We start from the raw sequence: 18,564 nt of genomic DNA on the forward strand, positions 1-18,564 counted from the left end.
CTGGATTGATTACAAGAAGGCCTATGACTCAATGCCCCACAGCTGGATACTGGAATGCCTAGAATTGTACAAGATCAATGGGACCCTAAGAGCCTTCATCAGGAACTCAATGGGGATGTGGCGTACAACACTAGAGGCCAACTCCAAGCCCATAGCACAAGTTACCATCAAGTGCGGGATCTACCAAGGAGATGCTCTGTCCCCACTGCTGTTCTGCATAGGCCTGAACCCCCTCAGTGAGATCATTAACAAGACTGGCTACGGATACCGACTATGGAACGGAGCAGTTGTCAGCCACCTCCTGTACATGGATGACATCAAGCTGTATGCCAAGAGTGAACGAGACATCGATTCACTGATCCACACTACCAGGCTATACAGCAATGACATTGGAATGTCGTTCGGACTGGAGAAGTGTAGTCGGATGGTAACAAAGAGAGGGAAGGTAGTCAGAACTGAGGGGATTGAACTACCAGAAGGCAACATTGCAGACATAGAGGACAGTTACAAGTACCTGGGGATCCCGCAGGCAAATGGGAACCATGAAGAGGCCACTAGAAAGGCTGCAACCACCAAGTACCTGCAGAGGGTCAGGCAAGTCCTGAGGAGTCAGCTGAATGGTAAGAACAAGATCCGGGCCATCAACACATACGCCCTGCCCGTGATCAGGTACCCTGCTGGGGTAATAGGCTGGCCAAAGGAGGAGATAGAAGCCACTGACATAAAGACAAGAAAGCTCCTGACCATGCATGGAGGGTTTCACCCCAAGTCCAGCACCCTGAGGCTGTACGCTAAGCGGAAGGAAGGGGGCCGGGGACTGGTGAGTGTCAGCACCACAGTCCAGGATGAGACAAGGAACATCCAAGAATACATTGGGAAGATGGCCCCAACTGACCGAGTGCTCAGTGAATACCTCAGGCAGCAGAAACCCAAGAAAGAGGAGGGAGACGAGGAACCATCATGGAAGGACAGGCCCCTGCACGGTATGTACCACCGGCAGATAGAGGAGGTGGCTGATATCCAGAAATCCTACCAGTGGCTGGACAAAGCTGGACTGAAAGACAGCACAGAGGCACTAATCATGGCAGCACAAGAACAAGCTCTGAGTACAAGATCCATAGAGGCTGGGGTCTATCACACCAGGCAAGACCCCAGGTGCAGGCTGTGTAAAGATGCCCCAGAGACAATCCAGCACATAACAGCAGGGTGCAAGATGCTAGCAGGCAAGGCATACATGGAACGCCATAACCAAGTGGCCGGCATAGTGTACAGGAACATCTGTGCCGAGTATAACCTGGAAGTCCCGAGGTCAAAATGGGAGATGCCCCCAAGGGTGGTGGAGAATGACCGAGCTAAGATCCTGTGGGACTTCCAGATACAGACGGACAAAATGGTGGTGGCTAACCAACCGGACATAGTGGTGGTAGACAAACAGAAGAAGACGGCCGTAGTGATCGATGTAGCGGTTCCGAATGACAGCAATATCAGGAAGAAGGAACACGAGAAGCTGGAGAAATACCAAGGGCTCAGAGAAGAGCTCGAGAGGATGTGGAGGGTGAAGGTAACGGTGGTCCCCGTGGTAATCGGAGCACTAGGTGCGGTGACTCCCAAGCTAGGCGAGTGGCTCCAGCAGATCCCGGGAATAACATCGGAGATCTCTGTCCAGAAGAGCGCAGTCCTGGGAACAGCTAAGATACTGCGCAGGACCCTCAAGCTCCCAGGCCTCTGGTAGAGGACCCGAGCTTGAAGGATAAACCGCCCGCAGGGGCGTGCTGGGTGTTTATATATATATATATGTATGTATATATATATATATATATATATATATATATATATATATATATATATGTATATATATATATATATATATGTGTATATATATATATATATATATATAAATATGTAGGTACTTGGTGGTTGCAGCTTTTCTAGCGGCCTCTTCATGGTTCCCATTCGCCTGCGGGATCCCCAGGTACTTGTAACTGTCCTCTATGTCTGCAATGTTGCCTTCTGGTAGTTCAATCCCCCCTGTTCTGACTACCTTCCCTCTCTTTGTTACCATCCGACTACACTTCTCCAGTCCGAACGACATTCCAATGTCATTGCTGTATAGCCTGGTAGTGTGGATCAGTGAATCGATGTCTCGTTCACTCTTGGCATACAGCTTGATGTCATCCATGTACAGGAGGTGGCTGACAACTGCTCCGTTCCGTAGTCGGTATCCGTAGCCAGTCTTGTTAATGATCTCACTGAGGGGGTTCAGGCCTATGCAGAACAGCAGTGGGGACAGAGCATCTCCTTGGTAGATCCCGCACTTGATGGTGACTTGTGCTATGGGCTTGGAGTTGGCCTCTAGTGTTGTACGCCACATCCCCATTGAGTTCCTGATGAAGGCTCTTAGGGTCCCATTGATCTTGTACAATTCTAGGCATTCCAGTATCCAGCTGTGGGGCATTGAGTCATAGGCCTTCTTGTAATCAATCCAGGCAGTGCACAGGTTGGTCAGTCTGGTCTTGCAGTCTCGGCTGATTGTTCTGTCTACCAGTTCTCTCTCAAGATGTCCTGATTCAATAATGTTGATGTCCGGGGTGTCTTGAGGCCAATCCATCCATTTCTATTCAGGCATTCTTTTACTGCCCTGGCAGTGTGTTTGGGATCATTGTCATGCTGGAAAATGACCCCTTTGCCAAACAGATCCTTTTCAAACTGTTTTGGATTTCTTTAAAACAGAAGAGTAATATATAACTTGGGACCAGTGCCACTCTATACCACTCAAAATTCTAGTTTTCAGTATTTCACAGTCTTCTACCATCATACAAGATCATACAGCAATTAAAAGAAACACTGAAAACAGCAAATGCGAGTTTTCCATTGTTTAATCTTAAACACTGGTGGGTTTTTTGGGGTGCTGAATCCAAAATGATCTCAATTTTCCTCCATCACATACAGTTTTTTTGCAAAACATAAAAAGTCTTTACCCAACAATTCAGCTCCATCTTTGGAAGGGCCTAAATCTCTGGCTAGATCAATAAGCTCGCTCTGAGAAAATGGCTGGGGTCCCTCATCAACAGAAAAATCTGAGGTAGTTTTGTCCTGGTGAGGTAATGTGTCTCCGTCCTCAGAATCACTCCTGATATCATCTAACTTGAAGGTGGGTGTAGAACTGGTATTTCTGAGGTATGAGGCACTGATAGCTGAACTAAAATTTGAGTAAGATATGTTCTTTTTATTTCTAGTATTAAAGCCTCTTAAATCTACTGAACAGAAATAGCAATCAGTAGTGTGGTTTTGCAGTTCACACCAAAAGGAAATGAGTTTTTCTTACTCTTAAACCACCAAAACATATCTTCCCTACATCTTCTACACACCTTGTGAGGAGCCCATGGTTTGTCTTGATTCCCAAGTTTCAACTTGAAGTAAGCAAAATAAACTTTCTTCACAAAATCACTTGTGTTCCTTTGTTAACAGTTTATTCACCACAAATAAAACAAAAGTTGTCTGGAGAAATTACACAACCTCTTGGAGCCATAATACAGAACTAAAACATGTGCATGGTCCAGATTGAATGCAGGATGTAAACTGAGTGTGGCTTATACAGCAGAGAAAATCCGGAACTTATTTAGCATGATGAAAAATGAACAAATCTGAAATCTTATGCAGTTTTTTGGTTGTAGACCTGTGTAATTTAAAAATGAATATCTGGTGTTGTAAATGTAAATCTAATTTAAATGTTTAATTTTGCCTCAGGGAACAGGTGCTTGTCACTCCAAGTGGATGACCCGTCCAGGAGAGTGCAGCAGCTCAGCAAAAGTTAACACACCCACTGCAGCAGCGACACTCATTGCTCCCTCACACATACATGACCTATCCATCAATGGAAGTGATGGGGAAGCCAGTGAAGACCAGTTACCACAAAGCAGTGAAAGAAAAGAACAGGAAGCTTCCACATCTTTGGAAATAGTGAATAAAACTGAATCCAGTGTCTTAAACTCTGGTATTAAAACAGTTTAACATCAAATAAATATTTAATAGCCACTGTGCATTTTTTTCATATATTTGATTAATTGACATGTTGACTTTTGCAAAGATGCAAGGATGGACGACAGAGAAGACGGCCATTTAGTGCACTGTGGGGATGACAAAGAACAAAATAGAGAAGATCCTCTTGATATGTCCAGGTCTGAAGTTAGTGGAAATACCAGAGATGTGGCAATACAAACTGTGCCAAAAGTGCTACTGAGTGAGTTCTTCAAAACCCAAAAACAGTTGCATGTGTTTTGGCTTTCTTATTTTGTCAGTGTTTTTCTAGAAGAGATTCCTACTATCTCTTCTGAGAAAAAAGTCAGAATTCTGAGAAAAAGTCAGAATTCTGACTTTTTCTCAGAATTCTGGAAAGGAAGACGTGCCCGCTTTTTTTCCCCTCCGGTGGTCCTAATCCTCTTCCATACATTCATGGCCATAATCAATGCATGACCACAACTGGAAGTGACTTTGAACATGGCATGGCTGTGGGTGTCAGTTACACCGGTCTGAATATTTCAGAATCTGCTACTCGGGTTTTCCCAACAATCATCTGTAGAGTTTACAGGGAATGGTCCTAAAAAGAGAAAATATCAAGTGAGCAGCAGTTCTCTGGTGTAAAATGAGGTCAAAGAAAAATGACCAGATTGCTTTGTGCTGATAGAAAGACAGTAACAGTAACTCAAATAATGACTAATTGCAATCAGGGTATGCACAAGAGCATCTCTGAACACCAAACAGTGAAACAGATGAACTGCAACAGCAGAAGACCACACAGTTTGAGTGCTGCTAACTTGAAAACTATTTTGAGAAATTATTTGATTCTACTAATAGTAATTACAAATAATTATAAAGTGTACATGCATAAATCTAATGCATTGTTATCCCTATCAAGAAGCAAAAATACAGCCTGCAGAAGAAGCTGGGGGAGATATTGTTGAAGATAAGGACCAGTTTCTAAGCAGTGGGCAGCTGGCAGTGAAAACAGAGCAGAGAGCTGAAGAGAAGGTCGGGTCTGGACATGAAAACGAGGTTGTAAACTCAGAAGATGCTGGGAATGAAGAAGAGGAAGATGAAATGGAAACGGGAGGAATGGAATCTGAAGCTGTACCTGCTGTTGCCTCTAACCACACTGACAAGTGTGTTATTAAAGGTGATATTTCCCACAATTCTCCTAATGGAAAATAGTAAATACTTTCTATGTGTGTATTAATTTCACTTTTTGGTAACATTTTGTCTTTTGTACAGAAAGCTCAGCAGAGAGAGGAGATGCACAGTCAGCAAACTGTGGGAATGAGAAAGAAGGAGACGATCCTCCTAACATGCCAAAATCTGAAGTCACTGTAAAAACCAGAGACGTGGAAAGAAACACACCAATCAAACAGCAGAATGTGGAGGAAAAAACAGAAGAGGAAATGAGTGAGTCGTTCAAAAACTGAAATCACTAGCAGGATTTCTTTCAGCTTTTTTTAAGAGAAAAAAATTCATGTATTTATTTTATTTTTTATTATTATTTTTAATCTTTTCTGGTCTTTTTTTCCCCAATATGTTTTCTAAATGTACAGGTCTTTCCTGTGAACCTCGGGCTGCGTCAGATGAGTGTGAACATAAAGATGTCCACTGCTCTGGCCACAATGTAGCTGCATTACAATCCACGAGGCCAGAAAGGAAGTAAGATGTAGCTGTCCTATCATTTAGGTAAAGATTTTTAATTTAGTCAAACAATCTTAAAAGTTAACTTTTTTCCACAGCTCATCTCCAGCAAGTCAAACCTCTGTCGGCATTAATTTCTCTCACATGTCAGAGACTCTGTCGCCTGGGCCCTCAGTCAGCTCTGGTTTGAATACAACGGATCTTGATCAACTGAAGAGGGAGAAACTAAAAATGCAACTGAAGGTCTTAAAATTACAAGAAGAGTGTTACACTTTGATAATAAAAGAACTTAAAAAATGAAGATTAATGCTTCTGTAAAGCTAAATTTGAAAAATGGCTGCAGTATGTCCACAAATGACATGCGTTATTTGGAGGTTTCTTTGGTTAATTGTTACTTTTGAGAAAAGCAACAAAATCATAAAACTGTACTTTGTCTCAGTTTTCCTTTCACACTGCTGATCACCGTGTTTTACTTTGTTTTAATAATTCCACATACAGCTGATATTTTCTTCTTGAAATTCTGAATAAACAACATTGATGCTTTTTATCGGTAAATTGTGCAGATGTTGTCAAACTGTTTTCTTTGGACTTTGCCCAACCTGTAATAATCATTGTAAGGAACAGCATTGTAATTAGAAGAATACATTCCTTGAATTTTTTGAAGTGGCCTTGAGCAAAAGTTCTCCAGCCATCATTGGCTGCTTTGTCACTCATTTTCAGTCCACACAATACAAAGCAATCTGACACGCGTACATCTAAACCTAAATAAATACATGTTTCTGTTGAGTTTTGAACAAGAAAATCATATTTATACAAATTTTCAAAAGACCCCAAAAACATGTTTATTACATCTTTTGTTTGTGTTCAGATGTCAAACTAAAAAATAGAATGGAAACTCTTTTTGTACATTTATATTTACAGTTCATTCATTTATTAATAACACGGGTACTATTCTGTCATATTTTCTTCCTCCTCTTCCTCTTCTTCGTCATCATCGTCATCAAAATATTTATCCTCTGCATCTCTGTTGACAATGTCCAAGTTGTCATAGTCTGGATTCTCATCCACCTCCCTGTAACACAAACACATAAACACCTTAAGTCACTTTCAAAGCCCACAGTGTGGGATTTTTGTCATTTTCCACTGAACTTCAGTTTGTAACTTTTCCCCTCCTCTGGAGTCTCTTTACTAACTTGTATTAACATGTGTGATTTCACAACAGCTTGTGCAGCACAGCGTCAATATGAAACAAAACAGTTGTGAAAAAGTTCAGTTGTTAGTAATGTATTTTCAGTATGGAGCATACTTTGAGCATGTGTCACGCAACATGCCCAGACAAGTGGCAAACATGTCACTATGGTAACCATAAAGCTACAGGTCAAAGGAGCTTGCAAAGAAAAGCGTCTGGACTTCTTTAAGTTGCTTGAAGACGTTTCACCTCTCATCCGAGAAGCTTCTTCAGTTCTAAGGTCAAATGGTGGAGAGTCCCAGATATAAACCTAGTGGGAGTATCCCCCCACAGAGGGACAAAAGGACCCCCTGATGATCCTCTAATCGCCTGAGCCAAGGTGTGAAACTGGGCGTGGGTCCCAATCAGCCAGAGTTTCGGGTGAGTTCATTGTGAAACCTGGCCCCACCTTATCGTGCGAATTCCTGAGGTCAGATGGCCCAGGATGTGAGTGGGCGTTAAGGCATCTGGGAAGGGATCTCAAAACTGGATTATAGATGGCAGAGAGTTGGTGTCGTAAACCCCCGGCTCTGTTCAAAGATGGTCGCTCACAGTGGACATAGAGGGCTTCTTTCACTCCTCTTTCAAACCATCTGTCCTCTCTGTCCAAAATGTGAACATTGGCATCCTCGAAAGAGTGACCTTTATCCTTAAGATGCAGATGGACTGCTGAGTCTTGTCCTGTGGAGGTGGCTCTTCTGTGTTGTGCCATGCGCTTGTGAAGTGGCTGTTTGGTCTCTCCAATGTAGAGGTCTGGGCATTCCTCGCTGCACTGTACAGCATACACCACATTGTTAAGTCTGTGTTTTGGCGTTTTGTCTTTCGGGTGAACCAGTTTCTGTCTGAGCGTGTTGCTGAGTCTGAAATACACTGGGATGTCATGCTTGGAGAAAACTCTCCTGAGTTTCTCAGATACACCGGCTACATAGGGGATGACAATGTTGTTGCGTCTGTCCTTCTTATCCTCCCTCGCTGGTGTCTGGTCTTCTTTTCTGTGCCTCTTTGCTGACTTTAAGAACGCAAAGAGGCGTTCTTAATAAGGTGGGGCCAGGTTTCACAATGAACACACCCGAAACTCTGGCTGATTGGGACCCACACCCAGTTTCACACCTTGGCTCAGGCGATTAGAGGATCATCAGGGGGTCCTTTTGTCCCTCTGTGGGGGGATACTCCCACTAGGTTTATATCTGGGACTCTCCACCATTTGACCTTAGAACTGAAGAAGCTTCTCGGATGAGAGGTGAAACGTCTTCAAGCAACTTAAAGAAGTCCAGACGCTTTTCTTTGCAAGCTCCTTTGACTACGATGACCTGGATGACTGAGAACCTTCACAGACATAAAGCTACAGATTCAAAAGAATTAGTAAGCATTGAATTTTAGGCCAAACCGTGATCGTTTTCTAAACTTAAACCTGCAGCTTTTAATTCCTAACACCAACCAAGTTGTTTTTAGTGCCTGCACATAACCATGTAATGCATTTGGTATTGATAAAATGATTTTACACGTGGAAAGTACTGTGGAAAGAAAAATCTGTGTATATGTGTCCGGACAGATGAAAAATCGTGATCCAGGACACAAATGAATAAAATACAGGTCGTCTGTACCTCATGAACTGCCTTTAAACTGCGCTGAGCTTTAACAAAAATAACTTTGGCAGATTACGGAGTTCTGTTATTCTGTGAACTGATTAATCTATGAGGAATGATCATCTCAAAGCTTTAATAACAAAACTAGTTATTTTTTCAGCAACATTCTCAAAAAGCCTGCTTACTAATTTGAAAATCTTACATTACAAACACCTACAAACATACACTTAGGCTACGCTCACACTGCAGGCGAAAGCGCATCAAATCCGATTTTTTTTTACCCTATGCGACCCATATCCGATCATGGTATGACAGTGTGAACGGCACAAATCCGATATTTTCAAATCCGATCTGGGTCACTTTCATATGTGGTCCTGAATCCGATACATATCCGATGTTTTAGAAAGCGACTGCTGTTTGAACGGTCAGGTCGAATTAAATCCGTCTTTTACGTCACTGACACAAGACAGACGCCAATTATCAGCTCCGGAGAAGCGCCCGAGAACACATCGTGAACGCTTCCTGGACATCCAGTGTAGATGTTAGTGAAACTGTTGGGAAGACAACGTGAACATTTTATTTGTACTGTATAATCTGCAGATTCTGACAGAAATCTGCAACTATCCTTTGAAGCACCGCTCCTCTAAAACAGCAATAAGGATCATTATTAGGTTATTTACATTATTATGTAAATAACAAAATAACTTAAAGCAAAAATTGGGAAACGTGAAGCCCGAAGTCTTTATATTAAGGGCCAAACAATACTGTTTGGTCTGAGTCTAAACAGAGCGTGTTGTGTGTGACGTCCTCTTTTGCGCATGTGGGCCGCTTTGAGGGTTTTCACTAGAGCGCGTTTGCTGTCGCATTTTATTTGTAGTGTGAACAAGCAGACAAAAAAATTGGCTTTGATCAAAAAATTGGAATTGAGCATTAAGACCTGCAGTGTGAACGTAGCCTAATAGTCTGAGGAACTCGAGCTGTCAAAGGCAGCTTTAGGTTGGCTACAACGCGATGAAGAAGTCTTTGAACTGCTCCTGTGTGCTGTGTGACTGACCTATAGTTGAAATCCTTGTCTTTGCCATCCAGAAAACGCTGGTGCATCTGACTGATGAACTCCTCTCTGAGAAGAGCCTTCTCCTCTGGCGTCGGCTCCCATTCCTTCTGCTGGTCTCTGTCATCTACAGCATGAAACACAGAGCAGAATAAGAAAAGATGGAGGGAAAAGAAGAAGAAAAGAAAAAAGCCTAAATTTTCTTCTTTGCTTAACTTCAGTGTGAAGTTTTTTCTTCAACCCGAACTCTGACTGACCGTAGTCGTCGTCCTCCTCTTCTTCCTCCAGTGCGCCGTCTTCCTTCTCCTGCTCCTCCTGCAGACGATTTTGGATGAGTCGTTCCTGGTAGGAGTTGAGGAGCAGATTGGCGAGTCCTCCTGTACCTTGCCCCGGCTCCCCGGGTCCTCCCTGTGCACCATCCAGCATGGCCTCCTGGGAGCGCTGTAGCACCTGAAGCATTCATGAAGGTAATTAGAAAAATACTCTGAAATATACAAAAACATAATCACATATAAAACGCAAGATAAACAGAACTCACCTCTTCATCTGTCAGGTACTGGCCGATATACTGTTCGTACAGCAGCGGCTCCCTCATTCGCATCTGTTCTTCACTGAAGTACTGGCCGTCTAGAAGAGGAGGAATGGCACTATCAAAGACTAAAGCTATCTGCACAAATGCTGCATGGGTCCACTGTATCATTAACTGCTGCTGCCCCTACCCTTCTGCAGAGCCCTGAGGGCAGCATAGCGCTGATTCCTGACTCTGGTCCTGTCGGTGCGTCCTGCAGCCCGTCTCTGTATCACCTTGCTGTAGTGCTGTGCTCGTGGGTCTGAGCTGACATGTGCAAATGCTGAGAGATGCTGAGGCTTCAGGCAAGCCTGGAAATTGTAAGATGAAAAACAAAATATAATAATGGAATTCTTCACATCTTTACCAACACCACAATATTTAGTTAATGTATTTTGAAACTGGATTTTTTGCAGACCTGTAATGTAAATGTTCCTGTCTGTAAAGAACTTTTGGGTCAGCTTCTGTTATTTAATGTGCTATAGGTAGACGTAACAGTCAACACACAGTCTCAGTGCATGTTTGAAGTACATCTTTTCTTTCTAAACAATAATAACAGTTTATTCAACACAATTCAGTGCTCTGCAAACTAAACTCAGAGGACAGAAGTATCAGTTGTATCGCACTAGTACAAACCCAATACCAATGCCAGCACTGGTATCAAAATGATATTTAGATCGATAGGCCCACCTCTACAGAGGAAGATTTAGTACTTTAAAAAAAATATATATAGCTCAACAACCATCAGCCAATGCTGTACTCTGCAAAATATACAAGGAATTTGTTCCCACTGAAAGTGAAAACAAGACACACTTCTTTCACTCCTTAAGGCAAAAACAAAGCTAAGTACAGCCAGGCTAAGGAGGAGGAGATGCTAACAGCTGATGATGTGTGACCCAAATGTCAACAAACGACTCCACTGTGTCATTTGAGCACTCGCTGGTTGCACTCCATATGACAGGAACACTAAAAGGGATGTGGGAATTACTGACACTAGCACTAACTAGGCTACTTTTTTGCTTAAATTTGATTCATGCTCTGTCACTACTATTGAACTACAATGCTGGCACCTTGTTCCAACAGAGTAACACATTAAGTGATAAAGAGTGCCATCAATGGCAGCACGTCACTGGGAAAGAAGTTTGCCTTGATTTACTTATGAATGTCATTGCCTCTAAGCATCTATATTGGGCGATGTTGCCCTTCACTAACACACACACACACACACGTTGAACTGTGGGCACATACATGGTACCTCTCCAGGAACACCAGCGGCCTGCTGCGGTACTGATGCAGCAGCTCCTCTCTGCGCTCCTGCACGGTCAGCTCAGCCTCTCCGATCTGCTGGCTCTTCACCAAGACGCCGCTCACAGCTATGGCCTCCATCATGGCATTCACACAGCTGGACTCGCTCAGGTTTATATTCTGTATGATGAGCAGAAAGAGTAAATCAGCGAGGCGTCATAATGGCAGACCGCACCTGACACTGTGGTTGAAAAGAAAAAACAAACAAACGCTGTTGTCGCTGATTGCTTCACCTGGATGTCCTGCACCACCCGCTGTGTGTCTTCAGAGCTGCTGGAGTCACATCTCCGTCTCCGTGGCAGTATTATCTCTTCTATTTTCCTCTCGTCTTCAGTCTCACACAAGCTTGGCTGTGTTTTAACAGGAGGGTCGATCTCTCCCCACATCATTAACCGCGGTGTCACTTAGCCACCGTCTTCCCAGGAGCTAACGATGGTTCACTAAGAAAAGCTCAGCCTACTGCCAACTTCCCCTGTTTGTTTCTTTTAAACGACCAATTAGTTTTTACAATTTAATGTAAAACCTCTTGGATGAGAAAATCTCTTTCATGGAAACCTCGCGTGTTATTTTACCTTTCACTTATTTTGTATAACGTTTCATCGCAATAACGGTCCGTCACTTTTGTGTGTCCCCTTTTCTCTGTGCAACCGAAAGAATTGTTCCTCCCCCACAGCCTTTTCTTTGATATGTATATGTCGCCACCTTGTGACAGACTTTAATACTTATAATTTTTTCCAAGATAGAGAAATATTTTAGAAATAAATATTAAACATAAATTGCACATGGGTCACCTCAGGTTTCTTTTTTATTATTTTATCAATTATTGCTTACATATCATACTGTGGTGTTTAATCACTGTATAGTCTATTATTTAAAATCTATGAAATCTATGATTTCAAATAATATGTTAGGTGATATGACCAGTATTTTTCCAAATATTATCAAGGTCAGGTTGAAATGTTTTCACCTTGAGGCTCTGTGCATGGCTTTGTCTTGGTTGAAGTGCTCTTCAGCAAGACAATGAACCCTAAACTGCTTCTGTGTGCAAGGACTGTTCAGCTTTAGAGAGATAAGTGATAGGTCACAGCTGTCCTCTGTCTGAGAGCCACTCTGGAGAGTAAGAGCCTCTTCTTACTCTCCAGACTTTCAGGTGTGACTGTGAAGCATGAAAATCGAAGAAGGGAGAAAAAGAAGAGGAGGTACAGCAGGATTTGGCATTCAAGGCCAGTCTTTGAAAACAAACAAACAAACAAAGCTGCTCTTGTAATGGAAATGATGCGTCTTGTGGTCAGGGTTGGAATTACTATGTTGTATTTTTGCAAAAGTGCATTTTACTATTAAGAGCTGTTGGATGGATTCGTGGTTTCACCTTTGCTGCAACTTCTGAGGGCTGGTAGATCTACATCTTGTTGTGGTAGAACTGAGGAACAAAATATGAATTTACTTTAACACTAAATGTGTATTATGCCATTTCTCCAACTAGTAATACTAAGTAAAATAAAATAAAATAAAATAAAATAAAGGTCGATTGCTGCTGCTATTTGGGTTAAGAGTGAACATTCTTTTTTTTTTAAATTGGTGAATGCTATGAGATAATGCTTGCAGAGTTTTTCTCTGTGTTTGGCTAAAACTTCTTGTGGAATTCATTTAAAATAAACTGTTGTATGAAGTGCACCTCCAACTTTAACCCATTGGTGGTGCTGGAGTTTTTGAGCCATGGGCATAAAACTTAGTGGAAAGTATCAGAGGGTTATCATCAACCAGATTTCAAAATATTTTAGCATGCAGTTTTCAGATCAACCATATACTTCAATGGCAGGAGAACATGAGGGAGATGATTAAAGAAAAAGAATCAGCGTGGATAATGTTTAACCCATAGTATCATCTTCTTCTCTAGCCTTGTTTTGGTGTTTCAGAGGTGTTACAGTGAGCTCACAGTAATCTGACACAGCTGTTCAAATGACTGTACTATTTAGACAGGAGTATGCTGCGGGCCCCTTTTCAAAATGGCACGTCTCCACCCGTTGGACAGCAGAAGTACTACAACTCTCATTTCTGCAAGATAGAAACAAATACGAATCTATGGTGTCTGGTTAATGAACACACACTGTTCTCTCTAGACAAGTGTTACTCTCCATCAAGTCCCATTTTTAAAGCTCTACAGCACATGTATGTGTGTGTCTGTAATCCCAGCACCTGTGATAAAGAGGTCCTGCGTATATTGATGTGGCCAGCTGGTCCTGCTATTTAAACCCATGGCAGAGAGTAAGGGAGTTTAGAGGAAAGAGAGATGTAATATCAGAGGAGGCGTGGGGGAGATATGAGGGCTGAGTGTTGACAGAGGAAAGGGGTTAAACTTAGGGGCCAAGAAAAGAGCAAATCACTTTATGAGTATTTCATTATATCGATCTGTATTTACAGCACTATAGCTGCAGGCATTATACATTAGACTGGTATGTTAGAGAAAAGTGAAAGAAATGAGGTGAAATAGACCATCCACACAACCTTAAAAAACAAATCACAAAAAATTATGTGCTGACTAAAATATGGAAAGCAAACCGGTGAGCATAAAATGATCGGAACCCAAAGTGCAGTTTTCACTGTGACAGAACTTTGTGCATCTTTCTGAACTGTCAAAGCAAGGTCCCATTATTGTGAATAGTTTGCAAAAAAACCCTGAGCCTCTAATTCATTCTGTTTGCTTTCCATGTACACTTCAGGTTGACTGACACGTGAATCAATAGTTAATAACTGTATTTTGGTTTTGCAGTCAATTATTTCTCAGGGGGACCCAAAGGGAGAGAAAAAAAGATACAGATAAACATGCCAAAAATGGATACCACTGAGTCAACAGCTAATTAAAATTGTAATTGCTCAGTTACTTTCTTACAGGAGACAATGGAGTCTTTATTAGGAAAGCAGAAATAAATAGAAGGCAGAAGTGGTTATGGTACAGTCATAATAACATAACAGTACCACCAGGGGGAAGAGCAGCAGTCTGGATGATGAAAATATAGAAGAGGTTGATTTATGTGCGTAGTATAGTTTAGGTTTCAAAGATAAAATAGACTAGACCTGGTTTTATTTTTTAATCCATTTAAAGAGTTTGTGTGACATGATGATGAAATATTAGACTTGAAATAAATAAACAGCATCCATCGACTAGCTACCTGGATACATATTCTTTTGTGTACTGCAGCCTTTAATTTCCTGTATTCATTCGAGGTCTGTCAGTAGTATTGAGTCAGCTTCTAAATGAACGCACAAGATGACTCATTAGATTACTGCGACCGCTTCTAGGCAATGACTTTTGACACCTGGTCTTATAATTTCCTCTTTGTGACACAGCAGAGAATCATTTTAGATATTGATGAACACATTGTGTTTGACAGTGACGGAGAGCAGAGGGGAGAAGGTGGCCCAGTAATTACAACTGCGTTGGTTGTAAGCAACGTTTGGTTTATTTATCACTTGTTTGGACTGCCGCTTTGTTATTTTATGATCTTTACCTTATAACATAAAGCGCCTTGGGGCTGCAATACTGCTCAGCATGCGGAAACAGTCATCTGAGACTATGGTAAACATAACAGAGCACTGAGCAGCTGAAGGGTTGGGTGAAAAAACAGGCCAGAAAGAAAGGAAATATCACCAGGCGACCAAAAACGTATCTAAAATGAACTAACTTCTGACTATGTCACAATGTTAAATTATACCTTTGAACCATCTAATGAAAAAGGTTATCATAGTTTGCTTCCATGTGTGCAGGGCCCAATAACAAGTTATTGCAGATTTTAAAGGTCAGTGGAGTTGTGACTGTTTCCTCAACTTTTTGTTAAGAGAAATGTATTTTTCATTGTACGTGCCAGCTAAAATCCTTTTATGTACGCCTTTACATTTGCCTTTAGAGGTGATGCACACAGTACTGTGTGCCAGTTATGAGCTACCCTCATTTCTTTATATTTTGCTTCCAAGGAGCCAGACTTTCTTGTGCTTTTTCAAAGTGCTCTGTATAGTTCTCCGGGCTTTTTAAAGATCTTCTGTTGGCTGCTTTTTTCATCCATTTTTAGGCCAGCCTTGGTGCCTGACCATTTTCAAGGAAGCATAAAATAGGCCTCTAACTCAAGAGATGATCCACGGTTGTGTTTAAATGTAGCAAAGCGCCAGTTTCAAATTGTATCCTTAGGTACTTTGTATTTAGCTTCCTGTTGAACAAGAAGATCATTTGTTGCAGTTTCTTTAGTTTAATCTATAAAAAATGCAAAAGTTAAGACAGTTTGACAGGCAATTACCTTGTTGCTATTTTTCCACCAACAAGATAATTCCCAAAGTGCTATAAGCATAAGCATCTCAACACGATGTGCAGTTTGTCCTTAAAAAATTTGAGGAAACTGGACAAGTGGAGGGAAAAAGAAGGAGGAGCAGCCCTAAAAGAAAACTATCTGTAGCTGATGAACAACATCTGAAAGTCACGAAGAGGAAAAAATCTGACAAAGGACCTGACAGATGCATCTGAATGCTCTACTGATACACCTATTGTTCACTAAAGCCTCACCAGAAATGGTCTCAGTAGAAGGTTGGTTGTCAAGAAGCCATTATTATGGAAGGAAGCAGAGAGGAAAGGCTGAGGCATGCCACATTAGAGAAGAACTGGAAATCAGTGGCAACAGGTCAGATGGAGTGATGAATCAACATTTCTAATATTTGTTTCAAATATTTGTCAGTATCTACAACAGAGCTCAGCAGAGAGGTAAAACAATAAGCATCGAAAGCCATCTTTAAAAGGCAGCGGAGGCTTTGTCATGGTTTGGGGCTGCATTTCAACCAAAAGTACCATCTGATTTAGATTCACCGTGCAATACTATCTTCAAAGCATCTGATGGCAACACCGTCATTCATGACAATGATCCCAAACACCCTCGGAATGGATACCTGGATAGAAAAACACACAATGGAACACTATTGTCTGTTCCTCGACACAAAGTTTGACCACCCATGACAATAGTGAGGTCATCATCTGGCCTCCTAAGAGCCCGGACCTCAACATTTTTGAAGCAGTGTGGGATCATCTTCAAAGACAACAGAACAAAGGCAGCCAACATCTAAAGAAGAGCTTTGAATGTCCTTCACCAGGTCTGGAGAACTATTCCTGAACACTACTTTAAGAAATTATAAGAAAGCTGCCAAAGAGAGTTCAGGCAATGCTGAAGAATAAAGGTGGTCAAACCAATTGTTGAAGAGCTTATTAGAATTGTACAGCAATGTTTTTGCCTTGTGTACTGTATTTCCATATGTGTTTGCATAGTTTTCAATAATTCACCTTCACCTATTTCCCATTTTCCCAGCTAAATATAAAAAATCAGACATGACTCAAGAGTGATGCATAGAACTGTATTTCAGCATGGAGTTTCATTACTGTCCTTCACAGCAGTCCTTCAGACAGATATCTCCCATGTTATTATGCTGGCTGAGTTGGCACAAGGATGAAGGTAACAGCTCAAAGCTTTTTAGTTGAGTGAGCTAATGTTTTGTTCCTGTCAAATGCTGTAAAGCAGCACCGGAATGGAGACTTCCATAACAGTGCTTTGTTATACAGCACTTACCAAATATACTTTCAGATCCCCACAGCAATACATTTACAACATATTGAGAATCTTCGCCAGCACAATATATCAATGTCTGATCAATTTTGAGATTTGGGAGATTTCTGGCACAACTTCAACTACAAAGTTCTTGGAGTATCGACTAAAATCTAAAGAGGTGCAATCGCCAGTGGCAATTTTAACATGTATTTAATACATTTCAGCTTGTGGGTTTCATAAAGCTCATTATAAGCTATTACAGAAAAAAAATAGGTTAAATGTAGAGTAGAAAAAACTAAATGATTAATAATAGCTGTCTGACATACTGATCACAAATGAGACATTATTGGATAATATGTTCATGTGGTTTAAAGACAGTCATGCTTCCCTGGCAATAGATGAATGAACTGGAGAAGTGCGACCTTTATGACAACCCCAATGAGGCCACAAGCTGAGGTCAGTCAAACAATAAACTTGTTCTATATACTTTTATACTTTTGCTGAAGCTTTATTCTCTTTAATTTAGCCAATTGTTGATACTTTTCACCAAACCTTATTCTTCAAATCACCCAGGCACCCTCAAATACCACTCTTACCTCTATGAGGCCCAATGGTGATTTGAAAATCTGTCACTAAAACATTCACCCTGGTTGTTCCTTTGTTTGAATGGTCAAGAACTATGACTTCTTCAAGAACTACTCTGAGATCTGTTATGTTTATTTATGTTTTTTAATCCACAGATTATCATCTGCAATTATCTGGAACAACAAGAGATAGCCCTCTGTGTGGGAGATTCACAATTCTCTTTGCTGGCTTTCATCTCAGTGTTTACAACTGATATCAGGACACGCACTTTAAAAAGTTTGACTCAGATATAAAGCAATGTAAACATATTTAGTCTTAATAATAAGTCTTAATCTTGCACTTACATTGCTTATACAGATACATTAGTGTCGAGCAGAGTTAAACAGTTTGTGCATGTAGATAGACTCTTTGTGACAGGAAACAATTGCACACACAAAACACACGAGCACATGCAGCAGAGCAGGATTAGCCCTGGCAGCATTTTGGTTGGAGCCTTATCTGAAGTAATGGTGGATGAGAGTCTTGATTCATTTTCCCCTCTCCTGTCACACTGAGGAGTTCTTTGCCTGGGGACAACACTTCTCGCATAATAACACCCTCAGTATCAAGAACACACTTGGGAGTCATCCTGCATGTTTAACACAAATATGCAGATTCTCACTATATGATCTTATCATTTACAAATCCACATGCTTTATCATGTGTTTTCATCTTCAGCTTGCTCTTTGTTTTTGAAGCACAGGCAATAATATATATATATTTTACATAATGCAAACATGACAAGTGCCATCGGCTCCTTGTAATGCTAACTGACAGATGAGAATAGAGCGCTTAGTTTTTTTCACCTTGAAAGGGCTCTCTTTTAATGTCATGTCATATTAGTTGATGTCACCTGGGACAGGGCGTTAATAATGGAGATGAATGGAACTGTCAGTGGAAGGGAACAGGTGTTTTATACTGACACGCAGGCACAGAGAGGAGAAGACAGT

General features: G+C 41.3%; 2 protein-coding genes across 2 annotated transcripts; one reads left to right on the forward strand and one right to left on the reverse strand.

Annotated features, from left to right (window-relative positions):
* Positions 1-4,095: 4,095 nt before the first annotated feature.
* Positions 4,096-6,008, forward strand: LOC308411940 (uncharacterized protein; the record flags this gene model as incomplete). Its single annotated transcript, XM_080906001.1, has 5 exons — positions 4,096-4,240; positions 4,916-5,173; positions 5,269-5,439; positions 5,586-5,691; positions 5,772-6,008. 5 exons carry the CDS (start codon positions 4,096-4,098, stop codon positions 5,971-5,973), a joined length of 882 nt encoding a protein of 293 aa, XP_080762127.1. The 3' UTR covers positions 5,974-6,008.
* A 200-nt stretch (positions 6,009-6,208) lies between these two features.
* Positions 6,209-12,059, reverse strand: ccdc97 (coiled-coil domain containing 97). Its single transcript, XM_080906000.1, has 7 exons — positions 11,645-12,059; positions 11,355-11,531; positions 10,258-10,417; positions 10,077-10,165; positions 9,796-9,988; positions 9,542-9,665; positions 6,209-6,745 (listed from the first exon to the last, which is right to left on the reverse strand). Exons 1-7 carry the CDS (start codon positions 11,798-11,800, stop codon positions 6,622-6,624), a joined length of 1,023 nt encoding a protein of 340 aa, XP_080762126.1. The 5' UTR covers positions 11,801-12,059; the 3' UTR covers positions 6,209-6,621.
* Positions 12,060-18,564: the final 6,505 nt, after the last annotated feature.

This window comes from Rhamphochromis sp. 'chilingali' (genome assembly GCF_963969265.1).
Source record: "Rhamphochromis sp. 'chilingali' genome assembly, chromosome: 15".
Classification (NCBI taxonomy): Eukaryota; Metazoa; Chordata; class Actinopteri; order Cichliformes; family Cichlidae; genus Rhamphochromis; species Rhamphochromis sp. 'chilingali'.

Bases quoted from the DNA above. Each gene is read 5' to 3' on its own strand.
- ccdc97 (XM_080906000.1), bottom strand. From the start codon at position 11,800: ATGATGTGGGGAGAGATCGACCCTCCTGTTAAAACACAGCCAAGCTTG. The intron at 11,532-11,644 runs GTGAAGCAATCA...CTCATCATACAG, and splicing joins GGGTGGTGCAGGACATCCAG to AATATAAACCTGAGCGAGTC. The intron at 10,166-10,257 runs GTAGGGGCAGCA...CTCCTCTTCTAG, and splicing joins CCTCAGGGCTCTGCAGAAGG to ACGGCCAGTACTTCAGTGAA.